Genomic DNA, 17,003 nt, shown 5'->3' on the forward strand with positions numbered 1-17,003 from the left:
ACGCGCACAGCTCTACCTGCGGCAAGGCTTCTGTGCCTCATCATGGCATGGCATCTCCATGGCCGATTCATTCTTTCGGCGACCCAGATCGGCTCGGATTGATAAAACCAGGCACGTCCGGCTCCTCGGCAAGAACGCGATCATCCTCGCTAGCCGCGTATCCATGGATTTCCGTTGCTGCGCAGCATCATTTGTGACTCCGCACATATCATCTTCCGGCATTTTGGTTCGATTCGTCTACAGCATACTCCGACAGATTTTCCCGTCGTATACGATCTGCCAGGACACTCTCGAGAAGCCTCGCTACGCCAGATGCTCCGGCAGCGGACCCATCGGACACAGCTGGAAGAATCTCTCCTTGCCAAACTGCACCAGCGCCGCCCTCTTGTGCGGAAAGTCGATGTACTTCTCGACGTTGCCTCCAACCATCATCTCGTACTGCACCATCTTTGTATTCGACAGCCGCGGTTCCGAGACGCACTGGCACGTCGAGGGATCCAACAGGAACATGAGGTGTACCACGCTTCCCATCCACGATCGCACACGATGGGGACCTCGGAATCGCTCGTCGCCCACCAGCGCGTGGAAGCCGCGATCGTGCTGTCCCGCCGTGTAGAAGTCGACCAGATTCGAGTGCTTCGAGTAGTAGATCTCGACGTAACCCCACGGTTCGCCGTCCCACTCGCCGATCAGACCCAACGTGTATGCGTTCGCTTCGCCCTTGCGCATGCCTTCGAGTTGCTCCTCGCGACTGAGACGCTGACGCCAGCCTTCGTTGACCCGGTCCGTCGCGTGCCAGCCCGTGATCAGGTCGACGTCCTTCGCGTTGTTCGACGAGGCCACGCGGAAGGTGAGGTGAGAGTTGAGATCGGGGATGAAGCGCGAGTAGATGGGCCCGGCCGACGGAGGCGGCTTGAACGGCTCTGCCAGCGGCGAAGTGACCGTCTCTGCGTTGGACGAAGTGAGGGCGCTCAAAGTTGCTGCGTCGGCGAGGGGTAGCACCCACGGAGCGAACGCTGGGGTAGGTGAGCCATTGCCTTGCCAGAAAGCAGCACGCGAGATAAGGAGGCGAGTGGTATCGACTTGCGTCTTGCCTCCCGGCGTCGACGATGATGGCGGCTTGGATGGATCCACAACGGCCAACTTGGATGATACGAGGTACGTCACCACGTCTGCCGCCAGTCCCTCTGTGCGAATCAGGACGTGCTCCTGCTGCGGCCACAGCGCAAAGAAGGCATTCACCCAGTTCCACATCTTCTTCGAATCAAGCTGTGCGCTGTCCGACGAGGAGATTCGACACTCGGCAAACCTCTGCGTTCGGAATGCCAGGCTGTTGGTGTCGGGCTCGGCTGCCGGGTTCGGATACGGTGCACATGGTGACTTGACGAAAAGGGTGCTGTCGGTGTCGATCCAGGCGTGCGTCTTGTGCGACGAAAGTTTGATGGCGTGTCCGACTCTCTGAGACTGCTCGTCTTCAGCAACGGCACCGCCAGACACCGATGCTCTCCTCTCGTGAGAGACGACGATCGTAAACTTGGAGCCGTCCGGGAGAGCGAATGGATGGTTGCCAGGCTGTACCACCGCGGGCGCCTTTTTGGTTTGCGGCGAAGCTACGTGTGCGAGTGCGGACATCTTCGGGTCTCTGAACCTGCTGTGCAGTGGGAGGGTGGTGGTCGGACAGTACGCTAGCTAGTCTCAGCTCGCCTGCAATGACCTCTTCGTTCGCCCCGAGAACATCATCGCAAAAGACGTCAAAGCGTCTCCAGGGTCCATGCGCCTCTTCTTTTTTTCCGGCTCAAGCCTCCACAGCGATCTGTCACGGCCGAAATTTATCAGATGGCGATCCTTGTTTGCTGCTCTAACATCGCCCAACCGGGCGCCAAATATTGAAAGCGAAGCCGGAGAGCCGGGCCCATGCTCACTGCCGGAAAGCCGGCTCGCTTTTGGCTGCACGCAACCGCCTGTGCGGGGTCGACATCTTCAGCCCCAGCCTTCTTCCTTCATCTTTTCTACCACTCACACCTCTCTCCCATTCTTCCCTCCTCGAAGCTTATCCAAGATGAGGGCCTACTACCTGCATAAAGACATTGCGCCCTCCGAGCTGCCCTCGACGCTCGCCAACGATGTCCCCGAACCCAAGGCTTCCGAGGGCTCCAACGAGGTCCTCGTCGACGTCCACTCGGCCGCCTTCAACTTCTTCGACATCCTCGCCGTCCAGGGCAAGTACCAGGTCAAGACGCCTCATCCGTACGTGCCTGGTGTCGAGATGGCCGGAATCATCTCCAAGGACTCCCCCATTCCGGACGGATGCGACTTTGTCCCGGGCAAGACCCGCGTCTTCGGTGCGGTCCAGGGCGCCTATGGCGAAAAAGCCAAAGCGGACTTCTGGCAGCTGATGGAGGTCCCTGAAGGGATCTCGCTTGAGCAAGCTTCGGGACTGTTCATCACGTGGCCCACGTCGTACGCCGCACTCAAGTTCCGAGCTGACGTTCAACCCGATGAGTGGGTGCTCGTCCACGCCGGAGCCGGTGGCGTGGGCATCTGCGCCATCCAGATCGCCAAAGCCATGGGTGCCAAAGTCATCGCCACCGCCGGCTCCCCTGACAAGCTCAAGGTGTGCAAAACCGTCGGTGGCGCCGATTTCGCCGTCAACTACCGCGACAAGGACTGGCAGGACCAAGTCAAGAAGATCACCGAAGGTCACGGAGTCGACGTCGTCTACGATCCCGTCGGCATGATCATCCCTTCGCTCAAAGTCATTGCTTGGAACGGTCGAATCATTGTCGTCGGCTTCGCGGCGGGTACCATCGAGAAGATCCCCGCCAACTTGATCCTGCTCAAAAACGTAGCCGTGACCGGTGTTCATTGGGGAGCGTATGTGCGGAACGAAGCCGACAAGATCGGCGAAACCTGGGAAGCTCTGCTCGACATGTTCAAGACGAAAAAGGTCACCCCGACCGTGTTTGAGCACATCTACGAGGGTCTTGAGAGCGTGCCTCAGGGACTGAAGGATCTGGCGGATAGGAAGACTTGGGGTAAGGCAGTGGTAAGGATTCGCGCCGATCCACAGTTCCCCCCCAAGGGCAAGCACAAGCTTTGATTCTTGCATCACTTTCTGCAACTTAATGATAAGAAGAGCTTTCAACATGAATGACCGAGGTTGAGTTCGAAGCATGAAGATGTGAGCCAGTGAGATATGCATTCTTTTCGGCACACGCTTCAATGAGCGAAGACATTCGGCATCGTGATCGCGCTCAGTGTGTGACCACAGCTCTGTCTCGACCAAGCGTCCGTGTTATGACGTCGAAACCTGCAAATGCACCTCTGTCAACACACCATCAATCTAAAAATATGACCGTTCGCCGGCCTACTTCTTCGCAGGGTGTACTCGATGGTACTGTGGGTTTCCCGCAGCCCTCACACCGGTCAGTGCGACCGCAGCGTCCTCCGTCCAGCTCGGGTAGCTCATGAGCCCTCTTGCCAGGAGCACGGCATCGCACTCTCCATCCACGATCGACTTTTCCGCCAACCTGCCGATCTGACTCCTATCCTGCCCATTGGGCGAATCGTGGCTGCCCTCCATCATGCCTACTGCGCCCACGAGCATGCGTTTGCTTTCCTCGGGTTCGAGTTGCTTGATTGCATCCTTGACGGCTTTCGCGCCGAACAGCTGGTATCCTGCGCCGAGGGTGATTTGTTGGAATGGGACTAGGCCGCCGGAGGATACGTCGAGCAGGTCGACTTTGGCGTCCTGCAGCATTTTGGCTAGTTCCACCGTCTGAGCGGGGGTCCAGGAGTCGCCGTGACCGGCGTTCTCGGCCCAGTCGGTGGAGCTGACGCGCACCCACAGGCCCTTCTGCGGGAACTCTGCGCGGATTCGACGGGCAATGTTGAGCATGAATCGCGTACGGTTCTCGAGAGAGCCGCCGTAGTCGTCGGTGCGGTGGTTGGTGAGAGGGCTGAGGAACGAGTGCATAAGGTAGCCGTGGGCGCCGTGCAGCTCGACGTAGTCGTACCCGGCTTCGAAGGCCCATCGTGCCGACTGGACGAAGCTCTCCTCGAGCTTCTTGATTTCGTCCAGCGTCAGGGCGCGAGGAGTGACGGATCCCTCGGTGTACGGAATGGCTGAGGGGGCAACGACATCCTCTGGCCACCCACCTTCCTCTCGAGTTACGTACTTCTCCCGTTTCTCGCCACGGTAGAAGGGCGACCAGTCGCTCGCCTTCCTTCCCGCATGCGCCAGCTGCACACCCACACCCAATCCATCCGTAAATGACTTCAACACGGACACCAACGCTTTGTGCGCATCCCGGTGACGCTCCGACCAAAGTCCCACGTCCTGCGGTGTGATTCTGCCCTCGGGCGTAACACCCGACGCTTCGACCATCACGTTGCCCACGCCGTGCAGCGCGAACGAGCCGAGGTGCGCAATGTGGTACGGTGTAGGCAGGCCGTCTTCCGCAGAGTATTGACACATGGGCGAGACAATAACGCGGTTCTTGAACGTCATCTTGCCACCCTCCGGCTTGGCGAAGGGTAGGGTGATGGTCTGAAACAAAGCCGGTTTCGAGACGCCTTGAGGCAGGATCGAGTCCGGGATCGAGCCCGGGGGCGGGTGACCATCGCGCGTAGGGACAAAGTGATCGATCTTGAGCGCGTCGATCGAGTTGGTGAGGGGGGCGGTGAGCCCAGAGACGAAGTTGGACGTGTTCATGTCCGACGAGACGGCGGCGGACGATTGATGCGACGGCATCTTTGCTTGACGGTGAAGGAGTGATGTCGAGAAAGAGCGATTGAACGGACGAAGTAGCAGCGATCTATACAATCGCATGGATGTCGAGTGATAAGGTTGGTGGTAAGGAGGAATGGAAGGTAAGAAGCTTTATACTGACGAAGAGTGGAGCTGTTGCCGGTCAATGCACGGCTATACTCTAGCTGCTTGGCGAAGCGTAAATCCGCCGCTGCTCCTACTCAAGATGGCGTGCGAGATTCTTGTGGGTGGCTCGTGCAAGATTTCGCCGCGTTTTGCCCCTTCACTTGTCCAAACCGGCTTCTTCGGCCACAGACGGACTTTGTCGCCCGACCGAGAGCGGTTATGTATTTTTTCGAGATACCAAGTCTTCCGGCGATGTAGGCGACGGTCATCTCACTCAAATCATCTTCCCTCTTCGTCGACAGTGGGAAGGATATCGGCAAGGCATTGAAGATCGACAGTGAGCTTGCGAGCGGGTCTAAGGATCTCTTCTGAGCGCGCACGGCTATACGAGTAATTGGTCAAGGCCTTGATCGTCTGATACGCATGGTTGTCGATGCTACTTCGTACCCGCGTATCCGCAATGCAGTATCAGCGGGCAACACGGATCCAGGCAGCTCGCATGGTCGACCTCACTAGGCGAGATGTCATCCGTCTTTCGGGTATCGATCTGTCGAACATCGTCCGAACGGTGAGCTCTCCACAGCTACCGCTTCAAGGGCTTGCCATCTCTCCAGACCACCGGCCGATCTCCTCCTCCACCCTTCAAGCTTCTCACCCACCTCACCTCCATTCCTCCCTCAACCAGCCCATCCCTCCCACCGAACTTGTCATTCCAAACCACACTCACACATCTCTCCGCCAGCCCCTCTTCCTCCTCTCCCCCCATCTTTGTCGCTTTCACATGCAACGCGGCTAGCGGCACACTGCTGCTCCTCACCTGCAGCAGAGCCTGTTTGCTGAATCCCGAACTCGATAGGATCACGCCTGCTGTCCTCTCCCCGTCCACATTGCCCTGGGACGCGCGAAACACCACGCCTTCCACCTCCCTCACCAGCACGGGTCCCATCTTCTTCCCGCCCTCATCTTGACACTTGCACTGCGCGACGATGCGGATTCGTTGGGAAGAAGGGGACCACCAGCCGCGCAGGTCGATGCCCCGATCGCCCGCGCCGCCGGTGCGCTCGAGCGACATGCAGAAGAGGTCGGAGAGGACGCGCGAGCAGAGATGCTCGTAGCGTGTACCTCGGGCGACAGAGCTCTCGGCTTCTGGGGTTGTAGTGGTGATGCCGGATCGAGTGGTGATGTGCCGTGATCTTAGACTGCGTGAGGGTCGCCATGTGGACGACGGTGGAAGTGTCGTTGTCGCGTAGCCATTGCGCCAGAGCGATGCGCTTGGCCGTGGCAGCAAAGCCGAGCTACGAAGGGCTGTGCGCGCCCATGACATGCTACACCCTCGGCTTCTGCGCCTTGAAGGAAAGCACCGTGTGTGTGAATACAGACGAGAAGATGGGTCTGCGCAAACAGATGAACAAGTGCGAGTCCACCGGAACTCGGCGACAAATATCAGGCCGCTCCGTGGCTTACACAAGACCCCCCAAGCACAAATTTAGAGCTTTCTCGGCAAAGTCGCACTTCTCTGAAGAAACCATCATCTCCACTTTTCGACGTCTTGCTCACCAACAACGACTTCAACGACGACCGCAGGGAACAGCATCGACGGTCACACGCATCTTTTGGACCTCGCCTAAGGAACTCGGCGCATCACATCGTCGCACTCGCACGCCTTGATCGAAAACAATCCATACGAGCTCGAACGCACCATGTCACGGCTGCACGAAGCATCTCAACCACGATCCGACGGCTCCGAGTCCACCGTCGGGGCGACCGGTGCCAAAGCGGAAGCCACCAAACTGCGCGCAGCCCTCTCGTCCATCTCCCCCATCTCGGACCTCTCCTCGCTGCCTCGCGTCCCCTGCGCCCGAGGCTCGCTGCTGATGGGCATGGCCACCGCCGCCGGCGTAGCAGGCATCAGCCTCGTCGCCGGCCGCGGTCTGCGCAGCGGTCTCAATTGGGGCGTCGGCAGCTTCTGCTTTGTTAGTCTGGCCAGCTGGGAGACGTGCAGACGGAATAGGAAGGCCGAACAGATGCGCATGCGGACTGTCATTGAGGGGTATAGGAATCGGGAGCCGAGGGGGAGCTTGACTGCTCTGGCGGAGCAAGGAGCGCGGACGGACGCGGTAGGGACGGGGACACAGGGAGCGGCGAAGACGACATAGCACGAGTTCAAGACCTTGGCAAGTGGGCAAGTGGGGAAGGATGGGCGCAGGTGATCAACACGAAGCATTGCAGCTGCACTTCCTGTCCCTCCAAGCGCCACAGCAGATTGGTGGTTCAGCAGCACACACTATCACACAAACCACATCGCACTTCGCAATCAACACCTCATTCATTGCATCATTCGACTTTCCTCTCCTTCTTGACCCGCTCCTCCTCCTCCATCTCCTGCTGCACCGCAAACCTCGCACTGAGCAACTTGGCCGAGCAATTCCTGATATTCTGTTCGGCCCTTTCGATCCCACCCTCCTTGGCGCGTTTATACGCGATCAACGCTTCCTCCAGCTGCTCGCACGCCTCGAGTACGGCTGCGAGGTTGTACTGAATCTCCGGATCCTCGGGTGTAATCTTTGCTGCTGTCTTGAGATGGTCCACCGCCAAATCGGGTCGACTGGGCTTGCTGAGCACGTAAGCAGAGGCCAAGTTTGTGTGTGCATCCGCCGACTCGGGGGCAAGAGCGAGGGACTCTTTCCACGCATCGATTGCAGCGGGCAGATCGCGATCGTGATAGAGACATACGCCGAGGTTGAACAGCGCCGAAGAGTTGCGTTTGATCGAAAGGGATCGGAGGTACGAGGCTTTCGCGGCGGGAAGATCGCCTGCTTCGAGATGGGTGGTGCCTTCCTCGAGGAAGCGCTGGGATTCTTGGTCGGCTGGATCGAGGGAGGAGGAGGTCGGGGTGGTGGACGAGGCGTAGGTGCGGTGAGCGAGGGGGTGGTGTGGGATCGCAGTGGTTGGGGCGCGAAGGAGGGGCGCGACGAGTGACGCTGTGCGCAGGGTGCGTGGGTGGGATGCAGTGCGGATGATGGATCTGGCTACTTGACGCAGGGCGTTGCCCCCCAGCCGTGATGTGGAGGCGAGCATGATCGATGGGAGCAATACCTCGGGAGACAGGTGATGATGGTCAAGTGAAAGAGAGAAAGAGCACCAAGATGATTGCCGACCCGCGAAGCTTCTTCCGAAAGATCTCAATTCGGCCGGAAATCTCGCCGGCTCCCCATGACATTTCATGCGAGCCTTTGTATCGAGCCGCTCCATCAAGGCGTTCACAATCTCTTGCTTCGCACAAGTCCCTCGGTGATCCTACGACACGTCGACAGACGCGAGGCAAGATCAGACACCGTGAAAAGCTCAAAGGTGATGCGTCTGATGCGTCTGATTGCTGCTCACTTGCGAATTGAAACATCATCGACAAAGCTACTTGCTCTTCGCCCCGCGCTCAGCGACACAGCGAGTCACAGAACAAAGAGCGGACCGGACAGAAAGCTCGCATTTCAAAGAAACAATCACTGTACCCGCCATTGTGTATCGGACCTGTTGCTCCCTTAATCAGAAGCGGGGGCCTTTGACGACCGCCATAGCCACTCGTTTCTCGACAGTGGCTCACGGATACACACAAACGCACGGTGAAAGACGACGCAGTGAGACTGGCCCGACGTCTGCTAATCTGCGCTGGACACACGAGGTGGATGCCAACCGAAGCCTGTTGCTCCCTTGCATCAAGAGCGCTGCTCGCTTGTCACTCACACTGTCCTGAAAGCCGCCAAAGCACACGCGATGATCATCTCAAAAGCTCCACAGATTATGCGCGGCCGTGTGTGAGCCGAGCCACCTCATTCATTCCGAGCGAGGCGTCTTGCCTCCCACACGCCGTCAAAGGGCGCAAATGCACACACGCAGAGGACCGGGATGAATCCAAAAGGTTGAACGCTACAACTAGATATACAAGGCGATGCAAGATCACCTGCCACCTCAAAAAGCGGCTACGAAAGGAAGAATGCAAATGAATGCCTCGGTAAAAGGGGGAGATCCTAGTGAATGTGTATTGTTCTATGGTGACCTGCTCGTCGGAATGCATTGCTGCGCGCGGTCGAGCTCGAGCAAGATAGGTGAAGGCATCCTTGAGTGTAAAAGAGCGTGGGATGACAGGCAACCGAAGGCTGGCTGCTGTGTCAAGTGGGAGAGCAAGGATGGATTCGGTTACCGGGCTAAGTCCTGGGAGTGAAGAGGGAGCAGAAGATTTTGGGAAGAAGGCCCTTTAATAGGCACCACGCTCGCTGTAGCGGCGCGATCGACCGCCACGGTAAGGAGCGGGAGCGGGGGCAGCCAGCGACGTCCTGCTGTTGTAGGTGTCAGTGGCGTAGCTCCTCCTGGTTCCACGGTCATCGTAGCTCCTGCGGTTGTCGTAGCTCCTGCGAGGCGCGTTGTCGTAGTCGTCGTAGTCGCCCGAACGACCAGCACGGCTGCGTCGCGAGTCTCGTCGTCCGACGTTGCCGTAGACGCGCGAGTCATCGGCTGGCTCGTAGTAGTCGTCGTTGTAACGCGACCTGCGCGAGGCACGGCTCGTAGCACGCGCGGGCGCCGACTGCTGCTGGTAGTAGTAGTCCTTCTCGGGGTAGTCGTTGGCAGCATAGACGGGACGGGCGGGCTCGTAGTCGTCATAGTAATTGTCGTTGCTGCGAGAGCGCTTGAGGTACCAGCCAAGAGCGAGCATCATGAAACCGAAGAAGACGGGAGGAAGCGCCGCAACCTGCATCCAGATGGCAGGGCCGAGCTCGCTTCCCGTAGGGGTGAGCTGACCGTTGCTCTGGAAGCTCCTGGCCCTGTTGCGCGCAAGGATGAACAGAACCAGCTCGATGACGAGCGCAGCCATGGTGAGGAACGAGGCCCAGAGCGCGGCAAGAGGCCAGAGGAAGGTGTTGGTGCACAGGTGGAGGAAAGCGGCACCGGCAGCAGCGCCGGTGAAGCCAGCCGAGATGGGCTGCACGACCAGAGCGTAGGGCAGCTTGTTGACAAAGAAGAGGCTCACGGCATTGTTGATCCCGTTAAGCGTCTGCTGGTAGCCAAGACCGGTGGGCGTGCAGAGTGTCTGACCGCCCTGTTCAAAGCATTGCGACCAGATACCAAAGGTGGTACGCAGGATGGTGTTGGACTGCTGGTCAGCAAAGCGGATGTAGAGGAAGTAGATTCCCTTGATGTAGGGCAGACCCAGCGCTACGAGCAGCTGCAAGATGAACGAAGCGCCGATGGAGAGGAAGCCGACAAAGATGATGAGGACGGGTGGGATCCTCATGTTGGGCAGAGTCTAGGAGGTCTAAGGCCTGATGTTTGGGAGTGCGGGGTCGCGACGGTGGGAGGGCGCGATAGAAATCGAGACGTGGGCGCTACTTCCAGAGGGAGTCAGTCGCAGCTCGGCGTGCAGTGTGCACCGATCGGATGGATGATGTACGGAAGTCGACGAGAGCCGCGTCGACGATGGTCGCGAGCAAGAATCCGCGACGAGGGCGGCGTTGTGGATGGTGAAGGTGGTGGTGGTGGTGAGGACGACAGGACGACAACGATGGCGGACGGTCAAAGACACGAGACGGGCGGACGGAAAAGTTCACAGGGGGAAGAGGGGAGAAAGCGGAGAGGAGGAGGGACAACAGGCAGTCAGGCAGACGAGGAGAGGAGAAGAGAGGACAGAGCACAGTGGGAGATGGGCGTAACGGATGGGCGGATGAGCCCAAAATCATGGAAGGGATGCTCCGCTGCACAGAGCGCCTGCCTCCGTCGCCTTTCTTACTGAGAGCCTTGTGACAGCCACGCGAAGCAGCGTTGTGTCGCATCGAGCGGCACAGCAGAAAGAAGGCTGGGCGTAGGCGGTCTCAAGAAGACTGCGAGTGAAACCAGCCAGGGATTGTGAGCTGTGTGTGATGGAGCCAGTCTAGCCTTACGAGCGGCCGCAAGCAGCGAGTAAGCGGTAAGCACTGCAAACGCGGAGAAGGTCTCAGAGCGTCACGGTTGTGGGCCTGCCTGGCCTGCTGCCAGTGCCTTAGATTTGAGGCTCCGCAAGCGATGTCAAATGGGATGCATGTGTCCGCTCAATGGTTGTATTGTTCAAGAGAAGACACCTGATCCAACGCTATCTTCAGAACGCACCTTGTTCTTGTCGTTCCAGTATTCGTGTCCCACTCGTCACTGGAGGACACTTAGCTCGTTCACTCAGATCAGAGCCCACAAAGACCCACATGAAACGATCAGAGAAGAAGGCGGTCAATGATGAGGGGCTCCAGAAGTGGAGTCGATCCTCCAAATCGTCAGTTTGCAGCCGTGTTGACACAGATGCAGCGACGCTCGCTTTGTGTATTTTTCTCTTGCATGAAGAGTGTTAGGCGAGGCTCGACTGCATTTGTGTCGTCGCTAAGCTGCCTCTTCAGACCGTATCTTTGGCTGGCTGCCCTTGTCGCGTGTGCTTGCGTCGTTGCGTTGTGTGCCTGTGTTTTTTGTCCTTTGCGATCGATCAACATGCAGCTCAACTTTGTATTGCAACACCCACTCTAAATTCAAATGGTGCCAAAATGATTTGCGTACCTTTGAAGCACCGCTGCAGCACGAACATGCACACATCGACACGCCAACTTTTCCCCTTTGGCTTTCAAATTCTTTGCCTTTTCCCCCGCTTCTTCAGCCCAGCTGTCAATCAGGCCACCGTCGATCTCGTACAGCTCAGCTGCTCCCTCTGATCAGGCCGGGGAAGCTTTGAACCGGTCGACCGGATCTCCTGCTGTGCACCATGTTTTGGCATCGACACTGAGCTTAAGATGAATGCAAAAGAGGTCGCCTGACGGCGATCTTCGCAGGAAGATTTCTTCGTGAAGTTTGAGCGGAAAAATCTGTAGAGAAGATCTTGACCCTTTAGCCGGAGCTCTAAAGCTGCACCTTGTCAACCTCGACCAACATCCAAGTCCACCTCTGCCGCCGTACTGCCGCGGTTTGTCTCCTGCAGATTCAGCGTGTCAAGACAAGCACCGAGCCGTCCGGGATGAACGCAAGCACACTTGAATCTCGGAAGCCAGCTGAGTCTGGACAGGCGCCGGTCTTGGCACGTCGCTCTGAGACCTGCGGGCTAACTTTCCTCAACGCCTCCCGCAGGGTTGGACGGGGTTCGCTCGTCAGGGCCGCGCCACGCGTCGCAGCCCGAGAAGCTGGATCATGCGATGGGTCGGTGAGCATGGTCCTGTACATACTTGATCCGCTGGCACACTCTCGTTGATGGGACACCGAGACGGGCACAATCAGGGTGAAGACAAGGCGAGTTGAAGCTGCAGAGCTTGCATGCGAGCCTGTACGACGTCGATCTGGGGCACCATCTTCGCAATGCTTCGCGAAAAGGCCTTGATGTCTTGGTCTCGTACGATACAATGTACCTTTCCCGATCAACCAGATGAAGTCGATCCCGGACCTCCCTCATTCTTGTGATTTTAGGCCGTCTTGTGTTCCCTGAGGGCTCCTAGGTCGAACGCAAGACACGACGGGAGCGTCAAAGATCCCTCACAAGGGACTGGCATGATACACGTGTGGAAGCAATAGTATTGGTATCAGGGCTTGACAAGGACAAATGTACAGGGTGAACATCGAAAGGAAGCTAGCTGTGCTGAGAGACCCGGCTATCGAGCCGTCTGCTCCATATCGAACGACAATTGAGTCGATCTGATGCATCCTTAGACGTTGGCGGACTCAGCAGCCTTCCTTTCGTTACCAGGCACGTACGCCGGGGGCGGGGCGCCGGGAGGGGGAGCGTACAGGGCGCCGTCGTCGTTCTCCCTCGCGGGTGGTGCGCCGGCGGGAGGCCCGTACGCCTGTCCCTGCTGACCGTACGAGTGCTGCGTATACGTATTCGGCTGTTGGCCGTACGGACTCGGTTGATACCCTCCGCCATAGCCTTGCCCATAGTTTGAGGTCTGGTTGTTCTGGTACATGGGGATGGTGGATGCGTTCTGCTGCGCGAAGCGTCTCCTGCGCTTACGGGCCAGCAGCGAGAAGAGGATCACGAGCAGAAGAACACCCACCGCGATCGCAACACCAATGCCGATGCGCGAGCCATAGCCAAGACCTCGGTTGCACGGGTACCGGCTGTAGTAGTTGCCGTTGCTGCAGTAGTACGACATTCTTTTGCGCTTGAAGAGGGCGAGGACCGGATGGGATCGTGCCAGTGTTTGCGCTGTAGAGGTGATTTTCAGAATCTTGGTTTCGTTCAAGGCCTCAAGCGGATGCGGCTGTGACTCGCGGATGTGCGAGGTTTGTCGTCGTATCGAGTGACGATGATTCTTGAGTAGTGCGCGGGTCAAGCCGTTTCGACGAGTGGCGTGTACGAAGATGCTGGTGGGGTGACGACAAGGAAGCAATCGCTCGTCTTGTATCTTTAGCTATGCGTGCCGTCGATGACGGCTGAGTTACTCATGGCCACCGGTCAATCAGCCCATTTGAAATGAGACTCAGCTCTGAGCCAGAGAATAAGGCTTCTGCCGGTGTCTCTGGCTGTGCAGGGCGTCGTCGGCAGCAGAACAAAGCCGCTTGGCGCTGCAGGGTCGGCTGTCGAGTGGAGGCACAACGGCGCAGTGCCACTGTCCTTTCCGACTCTTGTGAAAATGCCAAGCCAAAGAGAATCGACTGCGCTCATTTGGGCTTCAGAACGGCACAAATGGAAAGCCTAATTCCGCCTTCCCACCTAAGGCTGTGCATCAGTCGCTGCCGTCATTTTTGCGCGATTAGCCAATTTCCACGTCGCGCTGCCCACCTGCACTTCCTCCATTAGCCTTGGACAGGGCACGACGTCATGGATGCGTGGCCGTCGCTAGTGGACCCTTGGCGCTCCGCCTGCCGTGCCGCTTCCAAAGGAACCTCTGCACCCTCGTCACCTTCATCCCTCTGGACCCTCGTTGAATCGAATGCCGATTCCGAAGGAATCAAGCGTCGAGCGCTCATCAGGCTCATTTGCTCTCAAGGTTGGTCATCCAGAGCGAAGGTTGGTGGTGCTACTACAGCACGTGTGATGAGACAAACCTCGCTGTGAACTCCATTGCTTTGGTCGTCACGAACTGAACGGACGGAAAAGACTACAGTCGACTCTTGAAGACGCGCGTCTCGGCACCATCGCCGATCCTACCCAGCAGGTGCCTCCCCACATACGGGTTGACAAACACCTCATCCGGATCGTACCTCTGCCTGGTGGCGAGGAAGTCGTTCCAGTGCGGATACAGCTGCGAGAGCTCGGTGGGCGAGCACGAGTGCGCCTTGGCCCAATGCGGCCTCCCCGAATAGTGACGCATGAGCATCTCAAACTTGGCAAACAGCTGACGGTAGCGCACGGGTCGGTTGTACGGTCGATACTGGACGATGCCGATGTAGCACGTCTTGCGACCCTGCGAGTGGCTGAGCCAGATGCTGTCGGCGTCGGTGAAGCGGATCTCGATGGGGAAGTGGATGCGGTCGCCGTCCGAGGCGGCTTCTTCTTCGTCGAGCCAGTCGCGCATCGCTCGGATCGCTGCGGCGGCCCGGTTGAGCGGGATGGCCCACTCGTCCGTGTACTGCGGGAAGAGGCAGTCCATGTTGAAGATGCGATCGGAGCGACCTACTTCGGACCATACCGGGTTGGCAGGCGAAAGTGGTTGTGGTGCAGGCGAGTCTTTGGCAAAGGCGTTAAAGTCGCCGGCCGGGATGCTGCTCTGTAGCCACGACAAGGAGGGCTCGCCTTCCGTCGAGGCACCGACACCTCCGCTGTGGGCAAACGACTGACCGATGTCCTGAATGAGTCGTTGCTGCTGCTCATCGCGAGTGCCTTTATTGTCGGAGGCAAGTCCTACAATAGCCTGTGGCTCCGCAGCAGGAGCCTCTGTCGTCGCTGCAATCTTCCTGGAAGCCGAGGCTGAGTCGTCCGTGGCTGGGAATGCTGGATGCGTCAGAGCGTGAATCCATCGTACGGCCAAAGGCGACCATTGCCGGTTGAATCTCGACGTGTAAAGCAGGAACTCGGTGAGGCGATGGCCGACGAGCGAAGCTTTGACGCGCTGTTTCAGCGACGGAGGGGCCGAGACCGCTTCTGTCGTTCGGTTGGCGCGCAGCATGGTGATGCGCTTGACCTGAGGGAACCACATGAGCCTCACGTGCTGAGCCGAGGATGCCACCTGCTCCAGTGCGAGCTGAGCTTGCCTTGTCTCCTCGTCGTCTTCGGGATCCGCTCGAGCGAGCTGGTCTACATCCCGGTTGGCGTTGGGCTGAATGGGGTGAATCTCGGACGGATGCGCTGAGCGGTACGATGGACGGTACTGATCCGGACATGGTGGCAGACGCTTGCTCTTGCTGAGGAGACCGCCGATGGAAGCGCCTGGATTTGTACGAGAGCTGCTCGGCACGGCTGGGAAGCCGGTCTTGGCGCCAAAGATCGAGTCAAAGGTGAGCTCTTCCGAGTACTGCTTGAGGTTGAACGCGTCCTGTACGCGGAGCGTCACCGACGTGATGAGGCCGGTCGAGCCAAGACCGCAGAGGGTTGCGTTGAAGAGATCCGAGTGCTGCTCGCGGCTGCACGTGAGATGTTGCGTGCCTTCTGGCAGCGGACACAAGATGGTCAGCTGCGAGACGTAGGACGAAACGACGGGGAACCTGACACCGGTGCCGTGCGTGGCGGTCGAGATGAGGCCAGCGATGGTCTGTTCCGAGATGGAGCCGACATTGCACATTGCCAGTCGAGGCTGAGCTGCGTCCAGTGCATCGTGGATGTCGGAGATGTATGTGCCTGCCAGGGCCGTGATGGTATGCTCGGGGTGGTTGATGTTGACGACGCCGTTTAGTCCTTCCATTCGCATGGCCCAGCCAGTTGTGAAAGGCAGATCGCTGGGACTATGCGCTCGTCCGATAGCACGGAGCTGATGGCCTTGACGACGAGCCAGCTCGACGATGGCAGCACAGTGCGTCACTGTTGTGGGAGCGAACACTTTGGCAGGGATCGCGACGAAGGATTTCCCCCAGTTCTGGAACTTGGCCCTGGGCGAGCTCGTGGGCACAACGATCGGCTGAACGAGCTTCTCCAGCTCCGCTGTCGTTTGTGTGAGAACGCCTGCATCGATCGACATGGATGCGACCTGCTGGATCGTCGACCGGTCCGAGGCGGACAGCGTCACCTTGGATGTGGAAGCCATTTCGATTGCCGTTGTGATCCTCAAACTCGTCTGGTGGATGTGACCGGGGTCGAAGGTGAGTCCAGATGGACTACGGTACTGCGATTGGAGGGCAGTAGCCTCAAGGACGTTGATGCGACCTTTATGATGGAATGGCGAGGATATGGTGACGAGGGAAGGTGGGATGCAGAGGAACCGGAATCGAATGAAAGCTTGCGTGTCGGTGTCCGCGGCGCAGGATGAGGTGGATGTCTGTGCTTTGATTGACGATGTATGCGGACCCCTTTTCGCCTCATCACACCTCGAACTCGGCCAAGCAACCCAGCGTCCGGGCTCAGTTCTTCTGGTTGATCGATTTGGCCGAGCTTACGAGATTGCTTGGCTTGGATGCTTTGCCGTTTGCACCGCGGATCAACAAATGAAAGAAAAGCATAGCCAGTCCAGGGTCTTCCGAAGCCAGAAGGAGAATTTCGGGCTGCGATTCCTCCACTTTGAAAGGATCGAGACTGCTGTGCTGCCTCGACTTTCCGCAATGGCAGCAAATCGATCGTTGCAGCAGTCGCCGTGGCTCGGCTTCTCGGAATCTTCTCGAGCGGAACGCGCCTTCTTATCGTTAGAACCAGATCTTCGAAAGGCTGCAGGCTGCAGGCTGCAGGCTGCAGGCTGCAGGCTGCTGAGCTCGTTTTGCTCTGGCTAGACGCGTCGCTCACAAAATCCGATCTTCTTTGCAGCGTGCAGTGACAAGCAAAGCGGATCAGAAGGCACGGCTTTGCTTTCCCTGCAGCATCACGCCATCTCACAGCTGTCAAAGCGCTCAAATCGGCGATCCATCGACGGCCGTGACCTTTGACATCTAAAGTAGACGTGCTGCTCAGCACACGCCTCCTGAACGATACAAAGGATACGGAACCGCTCCCACTTGCTCGACTAGGAAGTCCTCGTTCCTGCCGGTTGGGTCAGCGACGATCGCGGGCTGC

General features: G+C 58.3%; 8 protein-coding genes across 8 annotated transcripts; 2 read left to right on the forward strand and 6 right to left on the reverse strand.

Moving 5' to 3' along the window:
• Nucleotides 1–303: 303 nt before the first annotated feature.
• PSEUBRA_000055 (Siderophore biosynthesis protein, conserved domain protein) lies at nucleotides 304–1,632 on the reverse strand (the record flags this gene model as incomplete). The annotated part of the gene is made up of 1 exon (XM_016435696.1): nucleotides 304–1,632. The coding sequence occupies one exon, from the start codon at nucleotides 1,630–1,632 to the stop codon at nucleotides 304–306; it is 1,329 nt and encodes a 442-aa protein (XP_016294670.1).
• A 427-nt stretch (nucleotides 1,633–2,059) lies between these two features.
• Nucleotides 2,060–3,100, forward strand: PSEUBRA_000056 (Alcohol dehydrogenase GroES-like protein; the record flags this gene model as incomplete). Its single annotated transcript, XM_016435681.1, has 1 exon — nucleotides 2,060–3,100. One exon carries the CDS (start codon nucleotides 2,060–2,062, stop codon nucleotides 3,098–3,100), a length of 1,041 nt encoding a protein of 346 aa, XP_016294671.1.
• Nucleotides 3,101–3,367: 267 nt separating this feature from the next.
• PSEUBRA_000057 (NADH:flavin oxidoreductase/NADH oxidase, N-terminal) lies at nucleotides 3,368–4,753 on the reverse strand (the record flags this gene model as incomplete). Its single annotated transcript, XM_016435695.1, has 1 exon — nucleotides 3,368–4,753. One exon carries the CDS (start codon nucleotides 4,751–4,753, stop codon nucleotides 3,368–3,370), a length of 1,386 nt encoding a protein of 461 aa, XP_016294672.1.
• Nucleotides 4,754–6,576: 1,823 nt separating this feature from the next.
• Nucleotides 6,577–7,032, forward strand: PSEUBRA_000058 (Cox20/FAM36A; the record flags this gene model as incomplete). Its single annotated transcript, XM_059464419.1, has 1 exon — nucleotides 6,577–7,032. One exon carries the CDS (start codon nucleotides 6,577–6,579, stop codon nucleotides 7,030–7,032), a length of 456 nt encoding a protein of 151 aa, XP_059320937.1.
• A 178-nt stretch (nucleotides 7,033–7,210) lies between these two features.
• Nucleotides 7,211–7,954, reverse strand: PSEUBRA_000059 (Tetratricopeptide repeat; the record flags this gene model as incomplete). Its single annotated transcript, XM_016435700.1, has 1 exon — nucleotides 7,211–7,954. One exon carries the CDS (start codon nucleotides 7,952–7,954, stop codon nucleotides 7,211–7,213), a length of 744 nt encoding a protein of 247 aa, XP_016294674.1.
• A 1,174-nt stretch (nucleotides 7,955–9,128) lies between these two features.
• Nucleotides 9,129–10,163, reverse strand: PSEUBRA_000060 (Actin cortical patch SUR7/pH-response regulator PalI; the record flags this gene model as incomplete). The annotated part of the gene is made up of 1 exon (XM_016435698.1): nucleotides 9,129–10,163. The coding sequence occupies one exon, from the start codon at nucleotides 10,161–10,163 to the stop codon at nucleotides 9,129–9,131; it is 1,035 nt and encodes a 344-aa protein (XP_016294675.1).
• A 2,410-nt stretch (nucleotides 10,164–12,573) lies between these two features.
• PSEUBRA_000061 (uncharacterized protein) lies at nucleotides 12,574–13,020 on the reverse strand (the record flags this gene model as incomplete). Its single annotated transcript, XM_016435713.1, has 1 exon — nucleotides 12,574–13,020. One exon carries the CDS (start codon nucleotides 13,018–13,020, stop codon nucleotides 12,574–12,576), a length of 447 nt encoding a protein of 148 aa, XP_016294676.1.
• Nucleotides 13,021–13,968: 948 nt separating this feature from the next.
• Nucleotides 13,969–16,047, reverse strand: PSEUBRA_000062 (D-arabinono-1,4-lactone oxidase; the record flags this gene model as incomplete). The annotated part of the gene is made up of 1 exon (XM_016435706.1): nucleotides 13,969–16,047. One exon carries the CDS (start codon nucleotides 16,045–16,047, stop codon nucleotides 13,969–13,971), a length of 2,079 nt encoding a protein of 692 aa, XP_016294677.1.
• Nucleotides 16,048–17,003: the final 956 nt, after the last annotated feature.

Source organism: Kalmanozyma brasiliensis (genome assembly GCF_000497045.1).
Source record: "Kalmanozyma brasiliensis GHG001 unplaced genomic scaffold PSEUBRA_SCAF1, whole genome shotgun sequence".
NCBI lineage: Eukaryota > Fungi > Basidiomycota > Ustilaginomycetes > Ustilaginales > Kalmanozyma > Kalmanozyma brasiliensis.